General features: G+C 48.2%; 2 protein-coding genes across 3 annotated transcripts; both read right to left on the minus strand.

Annotated features, from left to right (window-relative positions):
- Positions 1-4,584: 4,584 nt before the first annotated feature.
- Positions 4,585-5,421, minus strand: LOC136460399 (uncharacterized acetyltransferase At3g50280-like). Its single transcript, XM_066460111.1, has 3 exons — positions 5,402-5,421; positions 4,890-5,172; positions 4,585-4,809 (listed from the first exon to the last, which is right to left on the minus strand). The coding sequence occupies exons 1-3, from the start codon at positions 5,419-5,421 to the stop codon at positions 4,585-4,587; spliced, it is 528 nt and encodes a 175-aa protein (XP_066316208.1).
- A 909-nt stretch (positions 5,422-6,330) lies between these two features.
- On the minus strand, positions 6,331-11,834 carry LOC136461934 (DNA excision repair protein CSB-like). Of its 2 annotated transcripts, XM_066461324.1 has the most exons (7): positions 11,454-11,831; positions 11,157-11,356; positions 10,467-11,027; positions 9,977-10,379; positions 8,199-9,661; positions 7,408-7,842; positions 6,331-7,318 (listed from the first exon to the last, which is right to left on the minus strand). In XM_066461324.1, exons 2-7 carry the CDS (start codon positions 11,247-11,249, stop codon positions 6,644-6,646), a joined length of 3,630 nt encoding a protein of 1,209 aa, XP_066317421.1. In that variant the 5' UTR covers positions 11,250-11,356; positions 11,454-11,831; the 3' UTR covers positions 6,331-6,643. The 2 variants fall into 2 exon arrangements, with proteins under 2 accessions (XP_066317421.1, XP_066317420.1); XM_066461323.1 differs by having other exon boundaries at positions 10,467-11,356; positions 11,454-11,834.
- Between the last annotated feature and the right edge of the window lie 5,127 nt (positions 11,835-16,961).

The raw sequence follows: 16,961 nt of genomic DNA on the forward strand, positions 1-16,961 counted from the left end.
CATTCGGAGCTCACACGTCCGCATCCTACTTGATTGCGATACAAAGACCGGATCCATATGTCCACGTCTAATACGAAATCCTTGAGCTCACACGTCTACGTCCAAGTATTAATGAGGTTCAGTAAAAAAAAACTATAATCCCGGTGTAACGCACGGGTATATATCAGGTAATATAAAAAATAAGACGTATATTTATGATGTATATACCTCGGGGTTTTTTTTTAACGTGGAAGAAAAAAGTGACATGGAGTTTTCTCAATATATTGTCCAAGTTTATAAAAAATCCAAGGTGTAGACTAATATTATACACCACTAGCCAAAACTGACCAGAACAAATACTAAATACTACTGCCCACGTTCAGTATCGGTAAATACTACACCAGGTACCACGAAATACTGAATAATACTGACACACGACTACTGAAATGTCCTAAATTTTATTCAGTATAACAGTTTGGTGTAGAATAATATATTCTACACTTAGGGTGTAGAATAACATGTGTATCCATACATATATTGTATGGAAATAAATCATTAAATTAATAATATCACAGATGCAGTATCTTTGCATGTTAAAATAATGCGTTAAATTAGGAGACCGAGTGAGAGGCAGATTATGCATATAGTCTTGGCCATATAATCAAGATGGGTGTGTAATCAAGCCAACCGAAAGACCAGGTTCGGAAAACCCAACTGATATGGCAGCTGGGAAATTAAGATTGCAACAGATACACGTGAGGTAATAGAATCAGAAAGCAAGCGTGTGAGAGTACACAGAGCGCATTCAAGGCAGCGCTGATGCAAGTCCTCGCGGTTGCTGTAAATACATGAAAAAAAAAGGAAAAACGGTTCAGCTTTACTTCAAGGGCAGGCGAGCAGCAGTTTGCATGCAACTAGGGTGTGATTGGTTGCTCCGAGCTCGGTCATCCGGGACGAAGGCCCCATCTAAATTCTTCCTAGCCAAGCTGACACCGTTCATCCTCCTGTGTTTTGTTGTACTTGAGGCTTGCGTACTGGATGACTTCTTTCTCGTTTGGTTGCCAGCATGGAGCGTTAAAGTGGTATAAAGTTGTGCCCCTAGCTCTGTTTGGTTTGCCGCACGGCAACAGGTCTGGGCACAAGGTATGGTTTTGGTGAGGTTACCATACTTCTCAGAAAAATAAGCAAGACAGAGGATTTGTTTGCCTCAGCTCATTGTGCCTTTTCATCGGCAATAACCTTGGAGCATCTAATGATAAATTTGAACCATACAACAGTCCTAGCATATAATAGTTAACAACATTAGGGTCACAGTACCTCACAAGGTCATTGTCATTACAAGTTTGCACGACACATTTTGAGCATCACAGGCAGTTGTAGCAACGAGCAAGAACGAACCATAGGAGCACCAGCAAGAAAAAATACTGCACCACAGCCACAACAAATAACACCGGTGTGTTCCTAACCACCTTTGGTGGAGGCTTGACAAAAACTTTGTCATCTTCACAACCCATAAACTCCAAGTATGATGCTTCTGCCTCTTCTTTGGTAGGGAAGCTCTTGTAGCTGTTGTTTTTAAAACCAGTTACCTGGGCATTGCATCTAGCCCAGGTTGCATATACCCTAGGAACCTTACCACGGTACACAACATATCAAGCCATGTGCCCCTTAAAAAACACATAAAAGCAAGTATAAGATGTTGATAAGATTATGGTTAGTTCAATTGATTTACCTCAGATTTAATTGCCTTTTTATTTAACCTTGAACTTGAAGCTTAAGAAACATAGACAGCAACAAACCTCAAACAGATAGTAGAAAACCAAGATCATGACATGCATGAAACCATGAGAGACGTCCAACCCAGCCATCAGATCATCACAACCGCCCAGCTGTTGCTTGGGCATGGATGTCTCTCATGGTTTGATGACCACATATAACACCTTCTGAAAGAACCTACTAATTGTTTCTGCGGACCTCCTGAAGGTGAGGTTAACCACCCTAAACCTCTCATTGTGACCAACAACATGCAAGAACATGGCTACTCGTTCTTCAACAGATACATGTATGCTGTCAGTGACAAGCTCTCTACTACGAAAAAGATCATAAAGTTGGAAAAGGGGCCCTCTTCATTCTAAGAAGGTTGACACAGTGCACATCATCAGATTCATAGATGTATCTAAGGTTGTTCATCCTCTGTTTGTCCCTCTCAGCCATAGGACCATAGGTGACTGAGCGCGAATCTTCAACTCTCCTCCTAAACCACATGAAAAAACAAGCAGCCACTGCAACAACTACAGCAGCGATAGCCCTGTGCCTAGCTTCAAAGGCCATGTCTACCAACAGGATGGAGGGAAACATTAGAAAGGGAGCATGCAACATGGGTGTGTACTGCTTAGCAAGCAAAAAAACAGACAAAATGAACTATGAAAGACGCGGCTGCCACACCAAAGGGTACTCCAGCGTATACTATTACATAATCAACATCACTAACCTCTAGGCACTTTGTTCAGTGTGTACAATAAAATAGGCATCAACATGTACAAGATCTACACAAAACATGAGGTATACACCAAATACGAAGCATCATGTACAGATCTGAGCTAGGAACAAGTAAATCAGGTATAGCATCGCACAGATCTGAGGATGTCAAACTAATAACCCTAATTTCTTGGTATTGCAAGCAAAATCTACAGACAAATCAACAAAATCGACACTGAAGAAGGAGGAGAGGAAGAGCGCAGGTGGCATATACCGTCAAAGCGCCGAAGGACCGAGAGAAATTCGCCGGTGGTGGTCGCCTCGGTAGGGCTACCGAGGTCGAGGGGGAGCTAGAGGGGAGTTCGCACCAGAGCTATGGCGGAAGGAGAGGCGAAGAGTGAGGGCGGTAACACTAGCAGCGACCAACGCGCGCTTTATCGCTAGGACGACCTCATCTCCCGCGCTCTCCGAAAAGGTTCCCACCAAGCACCGAGCGAGCCTGCACCGAGAGGGAAGTGGGGATCGAGAAGACGGCGCCGTCCGGGATGGATGAGGGCATCTGCATGAAAGGAAGCAGGAGAAAAGTGCGAGTAGGACAACAAAACATAGATGAAATGCACCAAAGGGCGCGGGATGGACCATATGACGGCCCGATTCGAGCAACCAATCACGCCCCTAGTGTTCCCTAACATCTTGCCAAATAAAGAAGCAAAAATAAAACACGAGATCTTAAATTTGCACCCCTTTTTGAGGAGTTTCACCATCCACTCATCGCCGCACCCGTTGCCATCCGTTTCTAACAAACCTATAGCTCGAATCTCAGTGCACTCACCCACATCATGATTTTCATATTGCGCTTCATCGAAACAGTTGTTGATCTCTCTTTGGTCTTCACCTTTTTTTGTGTTGTCTTATTGTTATTCTTCTCTAACATATAACAATTGGGATTAGTCTTATCCATCATCTCCATAATCCTCCTATTCTCCAACCTATAACACCATGCTAAGCTTAGGAGTACCATCAATACCTTCATAACATTGACAGAAGAGAGTACATAGAGCTCCTGTTTGAATTATACATGGCCAACCAGGCCGCACGACACGGCACAGGCACGGGCACGGTCAGGCATGGCACACCTAGGCACGACACTATGTGGCACGCTAGCTAGTCGTGCCATGCCTGATAGTGTCGCCGTCGTGGCCCAGGCACGGCACTATGGTCTCCGAGTCGTGCCGTGCCATGCCGCGGGGCACGACGGCCCACGGTGCCCGTGCTGGCCCTGGCTCGACGCCGCGCCCGGCCGCCGTCGTCGTCGCGTCGACTCCGTGCCGCCGTTGCAGATCCCGCGCCTAGACTCACCATAGATGCAGATTCGGCGCGGACGCGCCCCTGGCCGAGCGCTGCCGTCACGTTGCCATGCCGTGGTCGCCACGTCACTCTCCAGCTCCCCCGCGGTGAGGTCATCGTGACGCCGTGGGACAGGAGGAGGAGGCACCGTGGGCAGCAGTGGTGGAGAGTCTGGGCACAGGACAGAGGAATCGGACATGGGGAGGAGGCTACGAGAAGGAGGAGGACAAGAGGAAATTGGGGAGGAGGCCGTGGGGACTGGGGAGTACAAGGAAATTAGGAGTTAGGGTTTGTGGAGGTGATTATATACTCCAATCCAACGGCTAGAAATCACTAAAATCATCCAATGGCTACAAACTATCGAGCCACATCGTGTCGGCCCAAAATTCGTGTCGTGTCCATACCGGCACTATGAGCCGAACCTACGGCCCAGGCACAGCACTGCCACCGGGCTGGACCGTGCCTGGGCCGTGCTTCTTCGTGCCGTGCCTGGGCCGGTCCATAGTGCCGGTGCCAGATGCCCAAATATAATTTGAATAGGAGCTAAAAAAAAGTACTTTTTCCGTCCTAAATTATAAAATATTTTGACATTTATAGATTTATAGTTTTTGCTGCGTATATGGATCTAGAAATATCAAAACGTCTTTTAATTTGGAATGACATCCTAAAGAGTCTTGCGGAACATCATGATCATCATATTGTTCTTCATCCAAATAGTCAATGTTTCCGTCTCAACAACATCGAGCTTGTTTCATATTCTTCTCGATCTTTCTTTGCTCTTCACCATGCTGCGGCGACGAACAGGGCGTCCGCGAGCTCGGTAACCTGCGCAGCCAGCAGCGGCGCCGCCTGCCGGGAGCCGCCGTCCGCGTCCGGCTCCGACGAGGCGGCGTCGACGCAGAGCAGCCCGTTGAGCGGGAACAGCGACGACACCAGCTCGCGCGGAATGCACAGCGGCGCCCGGGCCGTGACGCCGGGTGCCGCCGCGTGGACAAACTCGGCGCCCTCGCCAGTGCACCACAGCGCGACACGGTGGCGGTGGAGGTGGAGCCGCCGTCGGCGGCGCCACGCTCACTGAGGAGGACTAGGCGGCCGGCGAACGGGTAGAAGCGGCCCAGGGCGCGGGCGAACGCTGACGCGAGGCGGTCATCGACGACAACGGCCGGCTGGTGGCTGTGCACGCACTCGGGCTTGGGTAAAAGGACGCCGTCCTGGATGTAGTTGAGGGTGAGCATGGCGAGACGATCCCACGGCGTCAGGTGGATTTCCTCCAGCGTAAAAGCTGGCAGCGGCGGCGGCTCAGCGCGGAGCCGCGGACGACTCGGCGGGAGATCACCTGGACGCGGCCGAAGCCATTCCCTGTGGAACCTTGCATCGCGGGCGAACACAACAGCCTTACAAGCTCAAACCCAGCTGAAGATTACTACTCAGTGTTTTCCCTCAGAAGAGAAAGAAAAAAAAAAGTTAAATCATTTAGGCCAAGCTCCAGCAATGAATCTCATCCTTGAAGCCTGTGTGGACAGGCGGCATCGTTACCATCAACCATGCATAATATACAGAGCCTCATTAAGACTTTTGTATTGAACTGTAAGGTTACCATCCATGAAGCATCGCCATCTTTGGACCATCTCCAGCACAATTGCACAAGAAATCAGGCAGAATAGCCAACGGCGTCGACGCCCCTGTTGATGTGCCATCGCGCGAGTGCGGTTGGCCCCCTCGCGTGCCTCGCCATCCTCCGTTCCTTGACGGCTGACGAGTGACGACAGCTGGGGCCAGTGTCTGCTTACGTCATTTTGCTTCAAAACTTCGCCCCTCTTCCTCTCTTTCATAAAATTATTCGAAATCTCACTATATCAAGCTTCTAAAGTCGTCCCTAGTTTTAACATGGTAGGATAAATAACATAGAACCTATTTTAAATCAAAATTTCTTATTAGTTTTAACATAGAACCAAATTCCTATTGATTTTTAGAATTAAACCGATACCCTAAAAGTTCAAATAACTTACAAAAACAGTCCACTTTGAGGAATTTTAATTTTGAATTTGTAAGATGTTTTGAATTGAATTCAATTAGAATGGGTTCTCTGTTATTCATCCTATTAGCAGAAAAATATACGTGATTCTAGGAGCTTAATGTAGTAACTTTTGATTATGAAAGTGGTAGAAAAAGAATGATGTTTTGAAGCAAAGCAACTTTAAATGACCATTGGCCCTAGCTGTGCTCATGGAATATTGGATCGGTGAAACCCTCCGACCAGACAAATTTAGCTCTCCAGGTAGCCGGGTTGGCTATTGCTTTGCTACAGGGACCATCCAGATTTGGCTCTCCAGGTAGCCGGTTTGGCTATTGCTTGGCTGCAGGGACCAGCCAGATTGCTCTGTCTATTCTGTTGGACAGTACTGCACAAATAATTAGGCCCTGGCCCTGGATTCAACAAGTCTAACCGATCCTATACGTAGCAAAATACCACATTCCGCTAAACAAGCACAATATTTCTGATGGAAACAATTACTGGCCAACTAATCCAGAGGTAAGAAGAAGCTATTGAAAAACTTCAGCACCAGGCTAACCCTTGTGGCCTGTAAAATCTGCTAGCCTTTCTCCAAGACTTTTTAGACTGGAAGAAGAGCATAGCATGTTGGGATATCCCAAGACTTCCTATTCTTGTATTCACAACACATCTCCTAAGATTTCTTCGTGTCAAGTCCTTCCTTACAAAAAGAATCACTCAGTAAGCCACCAAAAAAGATCACCCTATCCAATTTCCGAAAACCAAAATCCCCATCGAAAACAACTCCTAGACCAAAATTTCGCTCCTGTGAACTACAGTTAAAAATCACGTGTAATCAGGTTTCAGCACCCACATAGAACCGTCCGCGCCTCTTTGCAAAGTTGCTATCTCCTTCAGCAGGTTCTTGAAGAGAAGCATATCCTTGGACTGAATGCGGCTTTTGAAGTGTTCCGTTATGCTCGTGGAGCTGGCAAACCCACCGCTATGCTGTATGAAGGTGCACAACTGGCGGATCAGGACTTCTGGTTGCACGATCATGCTTCTGTTAGAAGAGTTAGATATGCGGCCGCCGTTCCCAGATGGACTTGATACATGATTGGAAGCTGATCCTGCGTTGAGCTGATGCTCCAAGGCATCTGAAGCAGCTCCCTCTCGGGTTCCACGAATCTTAGCCAGAAGTTCAGCAGATGACAGTGCCTTGCCATTCAGAGCACCCACTGGAAGACTTTGACTCCTGCTGCTGGAAGTTTCTGATGGCTGTGAGGAACGGGTCAACTGGCTGTTAACTGTGGACCCAAACTTCCTGCGAACAGAGGAGGGTGCCCCAGCAGCACCAGATCTTCCGGTCCATGTGGGAACAGCAAAACTGTCACGGCTTCTGAGCATCCGTGATTGACGTAAAGCTTCAGCTGCCCTTTGTGCCACCTGTGAAGCTTCTGCTTCTAAGCGCACTTTCTGGTCATCATTAGCGTTCATTATGGCATCATGATTGATAGCACTCTGACAGAGTTCAGAAAACAGGATGTTAACTCAGAAAATTGAAGCATTGCACAAAGAAGTTTTGTTAGGGATGAGAAGATACTGCTTACATGAATGCCTTGAGCATCAAAAAGACTCTTCAAAATGTTCGATTCTTCATCTGCTTGGTCAGAGTTAACGTCCACTCTCCCTTCCCCTCCATTAGATGGTTCAGCTTCACTGGTGCTTGGCAAAGCCGAAGCAATATGAGCCTGATCTTGTTGACCATCATTTGGAACCCCAATATTCACATCTTCAGACAACTGGCTGAAAATATTTGATGTTTCAGTTGAACCGTTCCCTTCGTCGTCTTGTAATATGAATAAATCCTTCATGTCTCTGGCTTTAAAGAATCTCTTCTGCTGAGGGTTTTTCAGTACTTTGTTAGTAAGGAAATGCTTGTATATCTGTCGGTGATAGACTTTCTCCTCTATCGTCCCACGTGTGATCAGTCTGTAAACCGTTACATCTCTAGTTTGCCCAATTCGCCATGCACGTTCTCTGGCCTACATCACAAAAAGTTTAATCAGGTAAGTTCTGATCAGATATTGATGCAAGCTTGCAGAGCACTTTATGAAAGAATAGTGAAAGTGTGCACATAGCTTAGGAGTTAGGACATAATAAACAGGAGATTATGCTTGTAAGTTAATAAGCAGATAATGATTCAAAATTATTCATCTCTCAAGTCATCACTCAACTGGCATCCAGTTTTTCATGTCAGCCTTTTTTAAGGTCCGGTACAACAATTGTATTGATAGTCACACTAATGCATGTACACAAAAAAAGTTAAAGGCTAATACGTACACACTTATAAAAAAAAATACAAATCAGCTAGACACAAAATACTCATAATAAACTGCACCTGCATGTCTGTTGAAGGGTTCCAGTCCGGATCATAAATAATAATCCTGTTTGCACCAGTCAAGTTTGTACCCAATCCACCAACTTTTGTGGTCAGAATGAAAACAAAGATTTCATCTGTGTTATTGAACTCATCCATTAGTGCCATCCTTTGTTTTGCAGGTGTTAGTCCATCCATTCTTCGGTATTGGTAGCCACAGGCCGTCAAGAAGTTCTCTAAAATGTCAAGCATTTGTTGAGTTTGAGTGAACAGAAGAACTCGGTGGCCTTGGTCCTTCCAGACTTTGAGAACTTGCTCTACTACTTTCATCTTTCCACTTCTTTCAGTATTCCCATAGTCAGGATTCTGAGCAGCATGTTCTCTCTCAAGTAGATCAGGATGATTGCATATCTTCCTTAGGACATCTATACCATACAGTGAATTTCTATTGCCATCAAATATTTGTTCCACCTCTGAACTAGCAAGAAAAGCACGATAAGTAGAACGCTGCTCTGGAGTTAAACTACAGAAAAGGACATGCTCTGTTTTCTTGGGGAGCTGTGCATTGACATCAGCTTTCATCCGTCTAAGAAGGTATGGCATGATAAGATCACGCAGAACAACAGCACATCTGTATGCTGTTGACACTTGCAATGGTGTCGCATTAGCATAACCACCAACAGTAATTGGCACAGAAAATTCAGTCTCAAATACAGGCAGCACACCTAGTTTTCCAGGGAACACGAAATCGAAAAGAGACCAGAGCTCAGAAAGTTTATTCTGAATAGGTGCACCTGTCATGATTATCCTGTGCACAGTCTGTAGTTGCTTGCACACCAGCGTTATCTCAGCATTGGGGTTCCTTATACGATGACCCTCATCCAACACAGCATATCCCCATTCTATATCCAGCAACTTCTCCCCTAAGATTCTTAGCTGCTCATATGTGGTTAAAAGCAAACCTGATCCTGAATTTACAACCCGTGAAATCAAGTCATCCCACTTCTTTGCAGGCTTTGCACGTCTAACCTCTTCCTGATCACTATCCCAAGAACCTTCGCTGTCAGAATCACTATATGCCTTGCTCTTTTTACTTGAACCATTTGCAGAATCATGTAAGATCTCCACCTTGAACTTTGGATACCACCTACTGGCCTCCCTTTGCCACTGTTGCAGAAGTGTTACAGGACAAATAACGATGCTGGGCTTGTACATGCTGCTGTTATGCAAAGAACCAAGAAATGATAAGACTTGCACAGTTTTTCCCAGGCCCATTTCATCTCCAATAATTCCACCAGCCCTTTGACAGTGTAACTCCCACAACCACTGCACTCCCACTTTTTGGTAATCAAATAGCTGTTCATAAATTGTGCCAGGAATTCTCAAACCACCTTCAAGGATAACAGGAGTTAACCCATCAAAACCTTCTGCTGCTTGATCATCTTCCTCAGAAACTGATGCCACGAAGTCCCCAACATCCTCATCTGTGAGTACACAAATAATTCATTAGGAGTTGTGTTCTATTTTGTTGGGTCATAGGAACAACGAGGATGGGTATGGGGAGATAGTCATTTAGGGTTTATTGTCAAAGTTTTTTTTTTTCCTTCCTGGTGGTTATTTTGTGTTTCGGTGAATAATAGCAAGAGGCCGCCAAGGTGTGGAGTGATGAGTATTTCCATAGGGACTTATAACAAGAAAACGCAGCAAAAAGGATTACATCGGCATTTGATATATGCATATAGAAACAGAATAATAGCAGAGCTTACAGTCTTAGAAACTGTAAACCAAACTCGACATACCGTCAGTTTCCAATAGTGATTCCTTCCTTGAATTGGCTTTCCTCCATTTCTTGTCAGGCAAGGGCCTCTTGGTCTTATTCCTTTGTCTCTTCCTTTCCTGTTCTTCTGAACTTGGAGATACAGGACGCTTTAGAGGCCTTCCAAGCCTTTGAAATGGAGCAGTAGGTGCGTCCAGCCTAGGTAAAGATTCTGGATCAAGCAATTTGGTCGTTGGGCGACTTTGTGCAATCCGCTGCATTGACTGAGCAACTCTAGCAATCCTGGAAGCTTCAATTGTTTCTTCAGCTTGTTCGGAGGGATCATTTTGCCTATGAGAAGGTCCAGGCAGCTCGACACGCTTCTCAAAGCCCTTCAACTTGTGAAATGGTGTCAGTAAGCCCTTCCTGATTAGTTCTTCCCTTTCCTACGCCATATAGAGAATAGCATCAGAAAGCACTGAAATATAGCAAATGAGGCAAGAAATAAGAAGCCCCAAGGAGTAGTAGCTCACTGTTTCCATAAATCCTGCAGAAGCCCCATCAAGCACTGCGTCAAAGTCTTCATCGTCATTATAACTCATGGTTTTCAGTCTAGGAGCCGACATCTTCTTAGGTCCTCGAGCCGGCAATAGCGACTTCTTCTTATGCCTCGGCTCGTCTTCAACCAGCATGGCCAGCATTTTATCTTTCCGGTTGTCTGAGCCAGACGGGTTGGGGTCCGACTGCGATATCTCTTTCTGAATCTGAGCTTTAGCTTTCTTGAGGCTTTTAAGGCGCTCGGTGGCGAGCGCCTGCTGGAGGGCTCCTCCATGAGGTTCGTCCTGAGCAGTGCGATCGGCTTGCTTCTGCTTCTTTTTATCTTGTCCATCAGCGCTGTCCGAGCTGTCGACCTTCTTACCAGCTGCGTTCTTAGCTCTTTTAATGGTGGAAGCTACGGTGTTGATCTCGAGTTGCACCGAGCGCAGCTTCTGGTGCAGCTTGGCCTGCGCATCAGACTCAGGCGCAACATTGCCCCTGCTGGGGTCATCGACGGCTGCTCCTTGTTCATCGTCGCGCTTGGGTTCAGTTTGGACCTGCACAACACATACGGGACGGCAACCTGAGCAGATTGTGGGTGGGGGATTACTCAAAGCTGTGGTGGTGAGATGCGAGAGAGGAATGGAACGCGCGAGGAGGAGGAGGGAAAAGGCACTGGGTTTTGCCTGCGAGAGGATTTTCTTCTCGATGTCCTCGATGTTGGCGGACGTGACGCCGAGGCTGTGCAGCAGGCGCTGGTCGTCGTCCTCTTCGTCCATGGCGTCTCCCGGAGACGACGGGGCACAAGGCTCCCGCGCGCGCGCGCGTAGCAGTGGGGCAAAGGGAAGTAGCGGCCTTGTAGCACCAGGCCCCAGGCTTTTGGGATCTGAATAGGGAGCAGACAAGGAATCCAGTCGAATTCGTCAGAAGATATGCACCAGCAACAAAGCGAGGGCCGACGGATGGGTGGGTGGATTACTCACCAACAGCAATCCAATCCAATCTAATCCGAGTCGGCCGGCAGATGGGGGAGGGACTCCACGGCGGAGTACCGGCGGCCTCGCGTGCTGGAGAAGGAGGCCGCGGCGGAGATGGGGGCTGAGAATTCCAGATGCCTCCCTCCAGTCCGTCCGTTCCCCCCCTTCGAATCCGAACCCTCCCCTCCCGTCCCCTCCCTCTGCGGGGCGAGCGCGATAGGGTACGGGGTTTCTTCCCCGTCTCAGCCCTCGGGGACGAACAGACGAAGGCGAAGTGCCCGCAGCCGCAGCACACAAGCCGGGGGCCGAGGGAGCCGGGACGGGACCGGGAGGGGGGAGGCGGACTTCGTTGTTGTATCGGTCGTATCGCGCTGGAGCCGACGCGGCGCGGCCACCGCCTTTGGGTTGGGTTTGGGCGGGTCCTGCGCCGTGCGCGGGTGGTGTCGTGGTGGTGAACTGGTGCGGTCAAAAGCCGCGGCTAGGTGCCGATTTGTATTTTCTAGCCATCGATCCGCCTACAAATGCGACACCGGTGACGCTACGCGTCTTATCTTCTTACACTCGCAAATCGTCGGACACTTTCGCAGATGCATTATTTACGTTTTTACCCCACCACTCCCTCCGCCCACAAATTTATTAAAAAAAACATTTTTATCCCTTCCTCTCCGGTGGCAGTGCCTTGCGGATGCTCCGTCACGCGCACTCACCTCGCAGCTGCCGTGTATCCCATTTGCCACTGCTCGCTCACACTCTGTCACGCGTGCCTCTCGCTCCTGCCGTCGTGCGCGCTGGTGTTGGAGGTGCTTGCTCTACCCGTCGCACGTGCCTGAAAGGATCTAACAATACCTAGAGGGGGTGAATAGACTTATCTAAAATTAAGTGCAAATGCTAAGTTCAAATTTGTCAGTCAATGTCAGAAGTCCCGACGTTTGGGTCGAAACTCCCGACGTCGTCAGAAGTTCCGGCACAAACGTCAGAAGTCCCGACGCCTACGTGAACTACAAAAGCAGTGCCAAATTTAACTTTGCGGATAAATAATCTTACAACCCCACTTCCTCGTGGTTTGGTAAAGATGTTGAGTCACTCCCTTGAAGCCATATTGTCTCCAAACCGTAGATCGAGTCCAAATCCTAAAATAAAGTTCGAGAGAGAGACAAATAAATACAAATAATCTCTAGCAATCACAACAACAAGCACACGGGACACAAGGATTTATTCTGAGATTCGGCAACCCCACAAAGGAGCTTCTACGTCCTCGTTGTTGAGGTGACCACAAAGGTCGGAGTCTCTTTCACCTCCTTGCCTCTCTCAAAGCGACCACAAAGATCACTTGAGCTTTCCACTAAGAAATCAAGGGTAATACAAACTTCTCAAGGCTCTTCCACAAGATGGAAGCTCTTGGGCAACGCCTAGCCGGCTAGGGGCAAAGCCCCAAGAGTAATAGACGCAAAACCAACCGGCTTGACGAAGAAATCAAGTGCTCAAGCTTTTCAAAGTGATTCTCTCACTTAATCCACTCTCCTTTCACTCAAAACCCTAGGGAAATCGAAGATTGGAGCAAAGGGGAGAGGAGAGGGGTGCCTTTGTTGCTTGGGAGCTGTTAGGACGAAGTTGGGTGAGCTGTGAATAAGTCCGTAACGGTTAAAAGTGAAGAGAGGGCTATTTATACTCTTAGTGAAAATCTAACCGTTTAGATCTACGTCGGAAGTCCCGACGCAGATCTCGGGACTTCCGACCTTAATAGAAAACACTGTTCACGCAGGGTCAGAAGTCTGCATGAGCAAGTCAATGTCGGGACTCCCGACGTACGTTGGGACTTCCGACGTGCGCAGTCAGCCGACCAGCAAAACCCCATGTGTCGAGACTCCCGACATGGGTCCGGACTTCCGACGGGCGTAGACAGCCGGCTAGTAAACCTAGGTGTCGGGACTTCCAACTTGGGTCGGGACTTCCGACTGTCGGGAGTTCCGACTCACATCAGGACTTTCGATGGCCACAATCACTGCGCAGGCTAAGTGATTGGACGTCAGGACTTCCGGCATGAGTCGTGACTTTCGACGGTCGGGAGTTCCGACTTACGTCGGGACTTCCGACACCAACAGTCACTAAAAAATATTCTACGTGCTCGTGGAGTGCTAGAGTGTCTCTTTTTTGATTTTATTTTTATGCTTGAGCACTCTATCTTCCTCAGACCAACTAAGTTTGCATCCCTCTTTATAGTGCGGCGGATCCTAAACTTAAAAACAAAAATAAAACCTTTGGAGAGCGTTTTGAGTTTGTCCGCCTTTACAACTTCAAGAATTAAGGGATACCATTTCATCTTTATCAACTCTTTGAATCTTTCATGGGACTAATAGCTGTGACATATCTCATTAAAATCACATTAGTCCCTAATTTGGATGTCATCAATACACCAAAACCCACATAGGGGGCAAATGCACTTTCAATCTCCCCCTTTTTGGTAATTGATGACAACCAACTTAGGCTTTTATAAGAATGAAAGAATTTAAAGCTTTTGAAACCCAAAATTTATGAAGAGCTCCCCCTTGATGTATGCATGAATTTGAATTTCAATTATAATCATCTATACATAATTTGCATACATCAAGACAAAAGCTCCCCCTAAATTTTGCAATTCGTGGAGTACAACAAGTGTGTGTGAGCAAATATATATCCGTGAAAAGATATGCAATATGATATGTTATTTCATACAAGTAAAAGAGAATATGATGACCAAGATTTCAAAGTAAAAACTTGAAGCAACACATGGCCATCCAAAATACATCCACCATCACAAGTAGAGACAAGCACAAGCTAATAAGATAGATAGATAACCATTACTTGTCCTACAATTATTCATCACAAACACATATATATAGTTGTCCATCACAAACTAGCCACCACATGACATAGTGCATGCAAGCTAAAGGTTTTAAAGTCTCGAAACTAAATGACCAACTAACTTATTACAAGATAAATCAAAGCCTAACACTCCCCCTTTGTCAACAAGTGCCAAAAGGGGTAGGCCGCGTGAAGAACCGACAACTCGTCCTCATAGTCCTCATCATCATCTTGGTCACCGTCATCACCACCATCATCGTCTTCATCAACATCCTCCTCCATGTAGTCCTCATCTTCTTCAGTAACCTTGCTCTTGCCATGAGGGCGAGAAGCCGCATCATCCTCATATGCCGCACAAGCCTCATCATAGAGTGCCAAAGGATCACGGGGAGGCACAAATGGCGGTGGAGGAGAAGACACAGTACCTGCCTGATGTTCCAATCGATAGAGCCTCTCTTACATATCATGCTCACGTTGAGCACTGACACAACATTGTCCAAACATGAAGGTCATGAGGAACTTGAACTTATTGGGCTTCTTACCAGAGAAGAAGAGAGTGGCTCGACACTAGAAGAGCGAGCAGTAGCAGCAGGTGGTGAAGCACCATGACGAGAGCGAGAACCCGAAGCACCTTTGCCTTTGGCTTGGGCTGCAGCACCTTTCTTGCTTAGTTCTTTTGCAGCTATGATAGATGTTTTGTTGGAGATCTTGAGGTGATTGTGTTGAGTGTCTATGGGGAACCGGATACCAGACACTTGCTCAATCACATGCATGATGTAGGGTGCATAGGGAAGATGCTTCACCGGATCCTCAGTAGTATCATGTATCTTGTTCCAAATGGAGCGAGTAATGGAAAATAGCTGAAAATCATCACCAAAGCACCAAAGCACCTTCTGAGAATCATCACAAAGGAAAGTGGAATCACCTCGCTTTGGATACAAGATCTGTCGTAGAATGTTATTGAGAACATAGTAGTAGGGCTTCAGATACACAGTCTGTCGGGTATCATAAAAAGGGGTCCCCTAAGCAAGAACCAAAAAAATCGCTTAGACATTGTAAAAATCAAAGCCAAGAGACAATCACCGGCAAACCCCCACCTTATCCGAGGCTCGACTAGATCACCCGACCCACCTCGGACAGTATCCCTCCTCGCCCAAGGCCCCGCACGCAAGGCCTCGGATGAGGTACAGATTCTCCGCCTCGCTCGAGGTCCCGCACGTAAGGCCTCGGACGAGGTGCCGATTCTCCGCCTCACTCGAGGCCCCGCCCATAAGGCCTCAGATGAGGTGCCAATTCTCCGCCTCGCTTGAGGCCGGCTCGGCAGCTACCCCATCACCGCCGCCTCGACCGGGACATCATGTCCAACTAACGCGACCAACCACTCCCGCGACGTCAGCCGAATGATGGCTCGACACAGTGGAGTGACCGACGAGATAGGAGTCACATCGACGCCATGCCGCCCGAGATAGGATGGGGCAGGGGTTACCGGCCGCTGTGCTCGGCACTGTGCCCATGACTGACACCTATGCGGCACTGTGCTGCCTAACCCCATCTGCTCCGAGGACAATGCGGCGTGGGGAGTCATGCCCGGGTCACTGTAGCCTCGGAATCAGCGTAAAAGACCAACTGCTCCCTCCGAGCCTCGGCTACCCGCCTCCGCACCCCCATAGCCTCGGGACTCGTGCCCGCCAAGCCCCCTCACAATGGTTCAGCCTCAGCACCGACGGGGCCTCAGCTCTATATGCCGTCGACATACAGCGACCGGCACATTGTCCATAGTCTCCGCCATGCCCTGCGCCAAGCCATCACAAGAGCCCCCACGCCGCATAGGATCGGGCGTGACCGGCACGTCGCTCTAGTGCACCAAGGACAAGACCGCTCCGTCGACCATGCCGCCACAGTGATGAGCTACAGGGCTCGGTATACCGCCTCCGCTCATGAATCGCCACGTAATGAATACATGTACCACCCCTGTGCCTCCCTTCAACTATAAAAGGGAGCGACCAGGGCCGTTTCTAGGGGCACATGCTCACGCACAGATAGACTCACGTAGACTCAGACACACACGCTCCTGCAATGCTCAACACCTAGGATAAGCTCCCTCTCTCGCCAGCTTGTAAACCCCTACTACAGGCACCTCGGTGCAAGGAATACAAGATCGCTCTCTCAGACTGGACGTAGGGCACTTATTGCCCAAACCAGTATAAACCTTGTGTCTCTTTGCATCACCATCCAAGATTAGGGGCACGCAGTACACTTTCACTAGTTGGTTGAGGATCCACCGGTCCAAAACGCCGACAGTTGGCGCGCCAGGTAGGGGAAGCTACTGCGTGTCAGCTTCGTCATCCCAACAAGTTCCGGATGGCAGACCCCATGCGACCACTGCGTCTCGGCATGGCGATCTGGTTCGAGAGCCTAGAGTTCATGTCTCTAGGATGTGAGTACGATATGGTACTCCTCACACCCCGAGCCCCACCGACCGATGACGACATCACGCACAGGTAGCCTTGGCGTAGGTGGCGCCCAGGCCGCCGCTCTCGTCACGCTTGCCAGGCACGACGCGAGTGGGACCACCCCAACACCACGCAAGCTCAGGGCGACGCACTGCGCTCCATCGGTACCCCATGCTCGGCTGTTGGTACATAGTCCCTGGTTGGGGACCTGTCTAGCTTA

Source organism: Miscanthus floridulus, chromosome 6 (assembly GCF_019320115.1).
Source record: "Miscanthus floridulus cultivar M001 chromosome 6, ASM1932011v1, whole genome shotgun sequence".
Lineage (NCBI taxonomy): Eukaryota > Viridiplantae > Streptophyta > Magnoliopsida > Poales > Poaceae > Miscanthus > Miscanthus floridulus.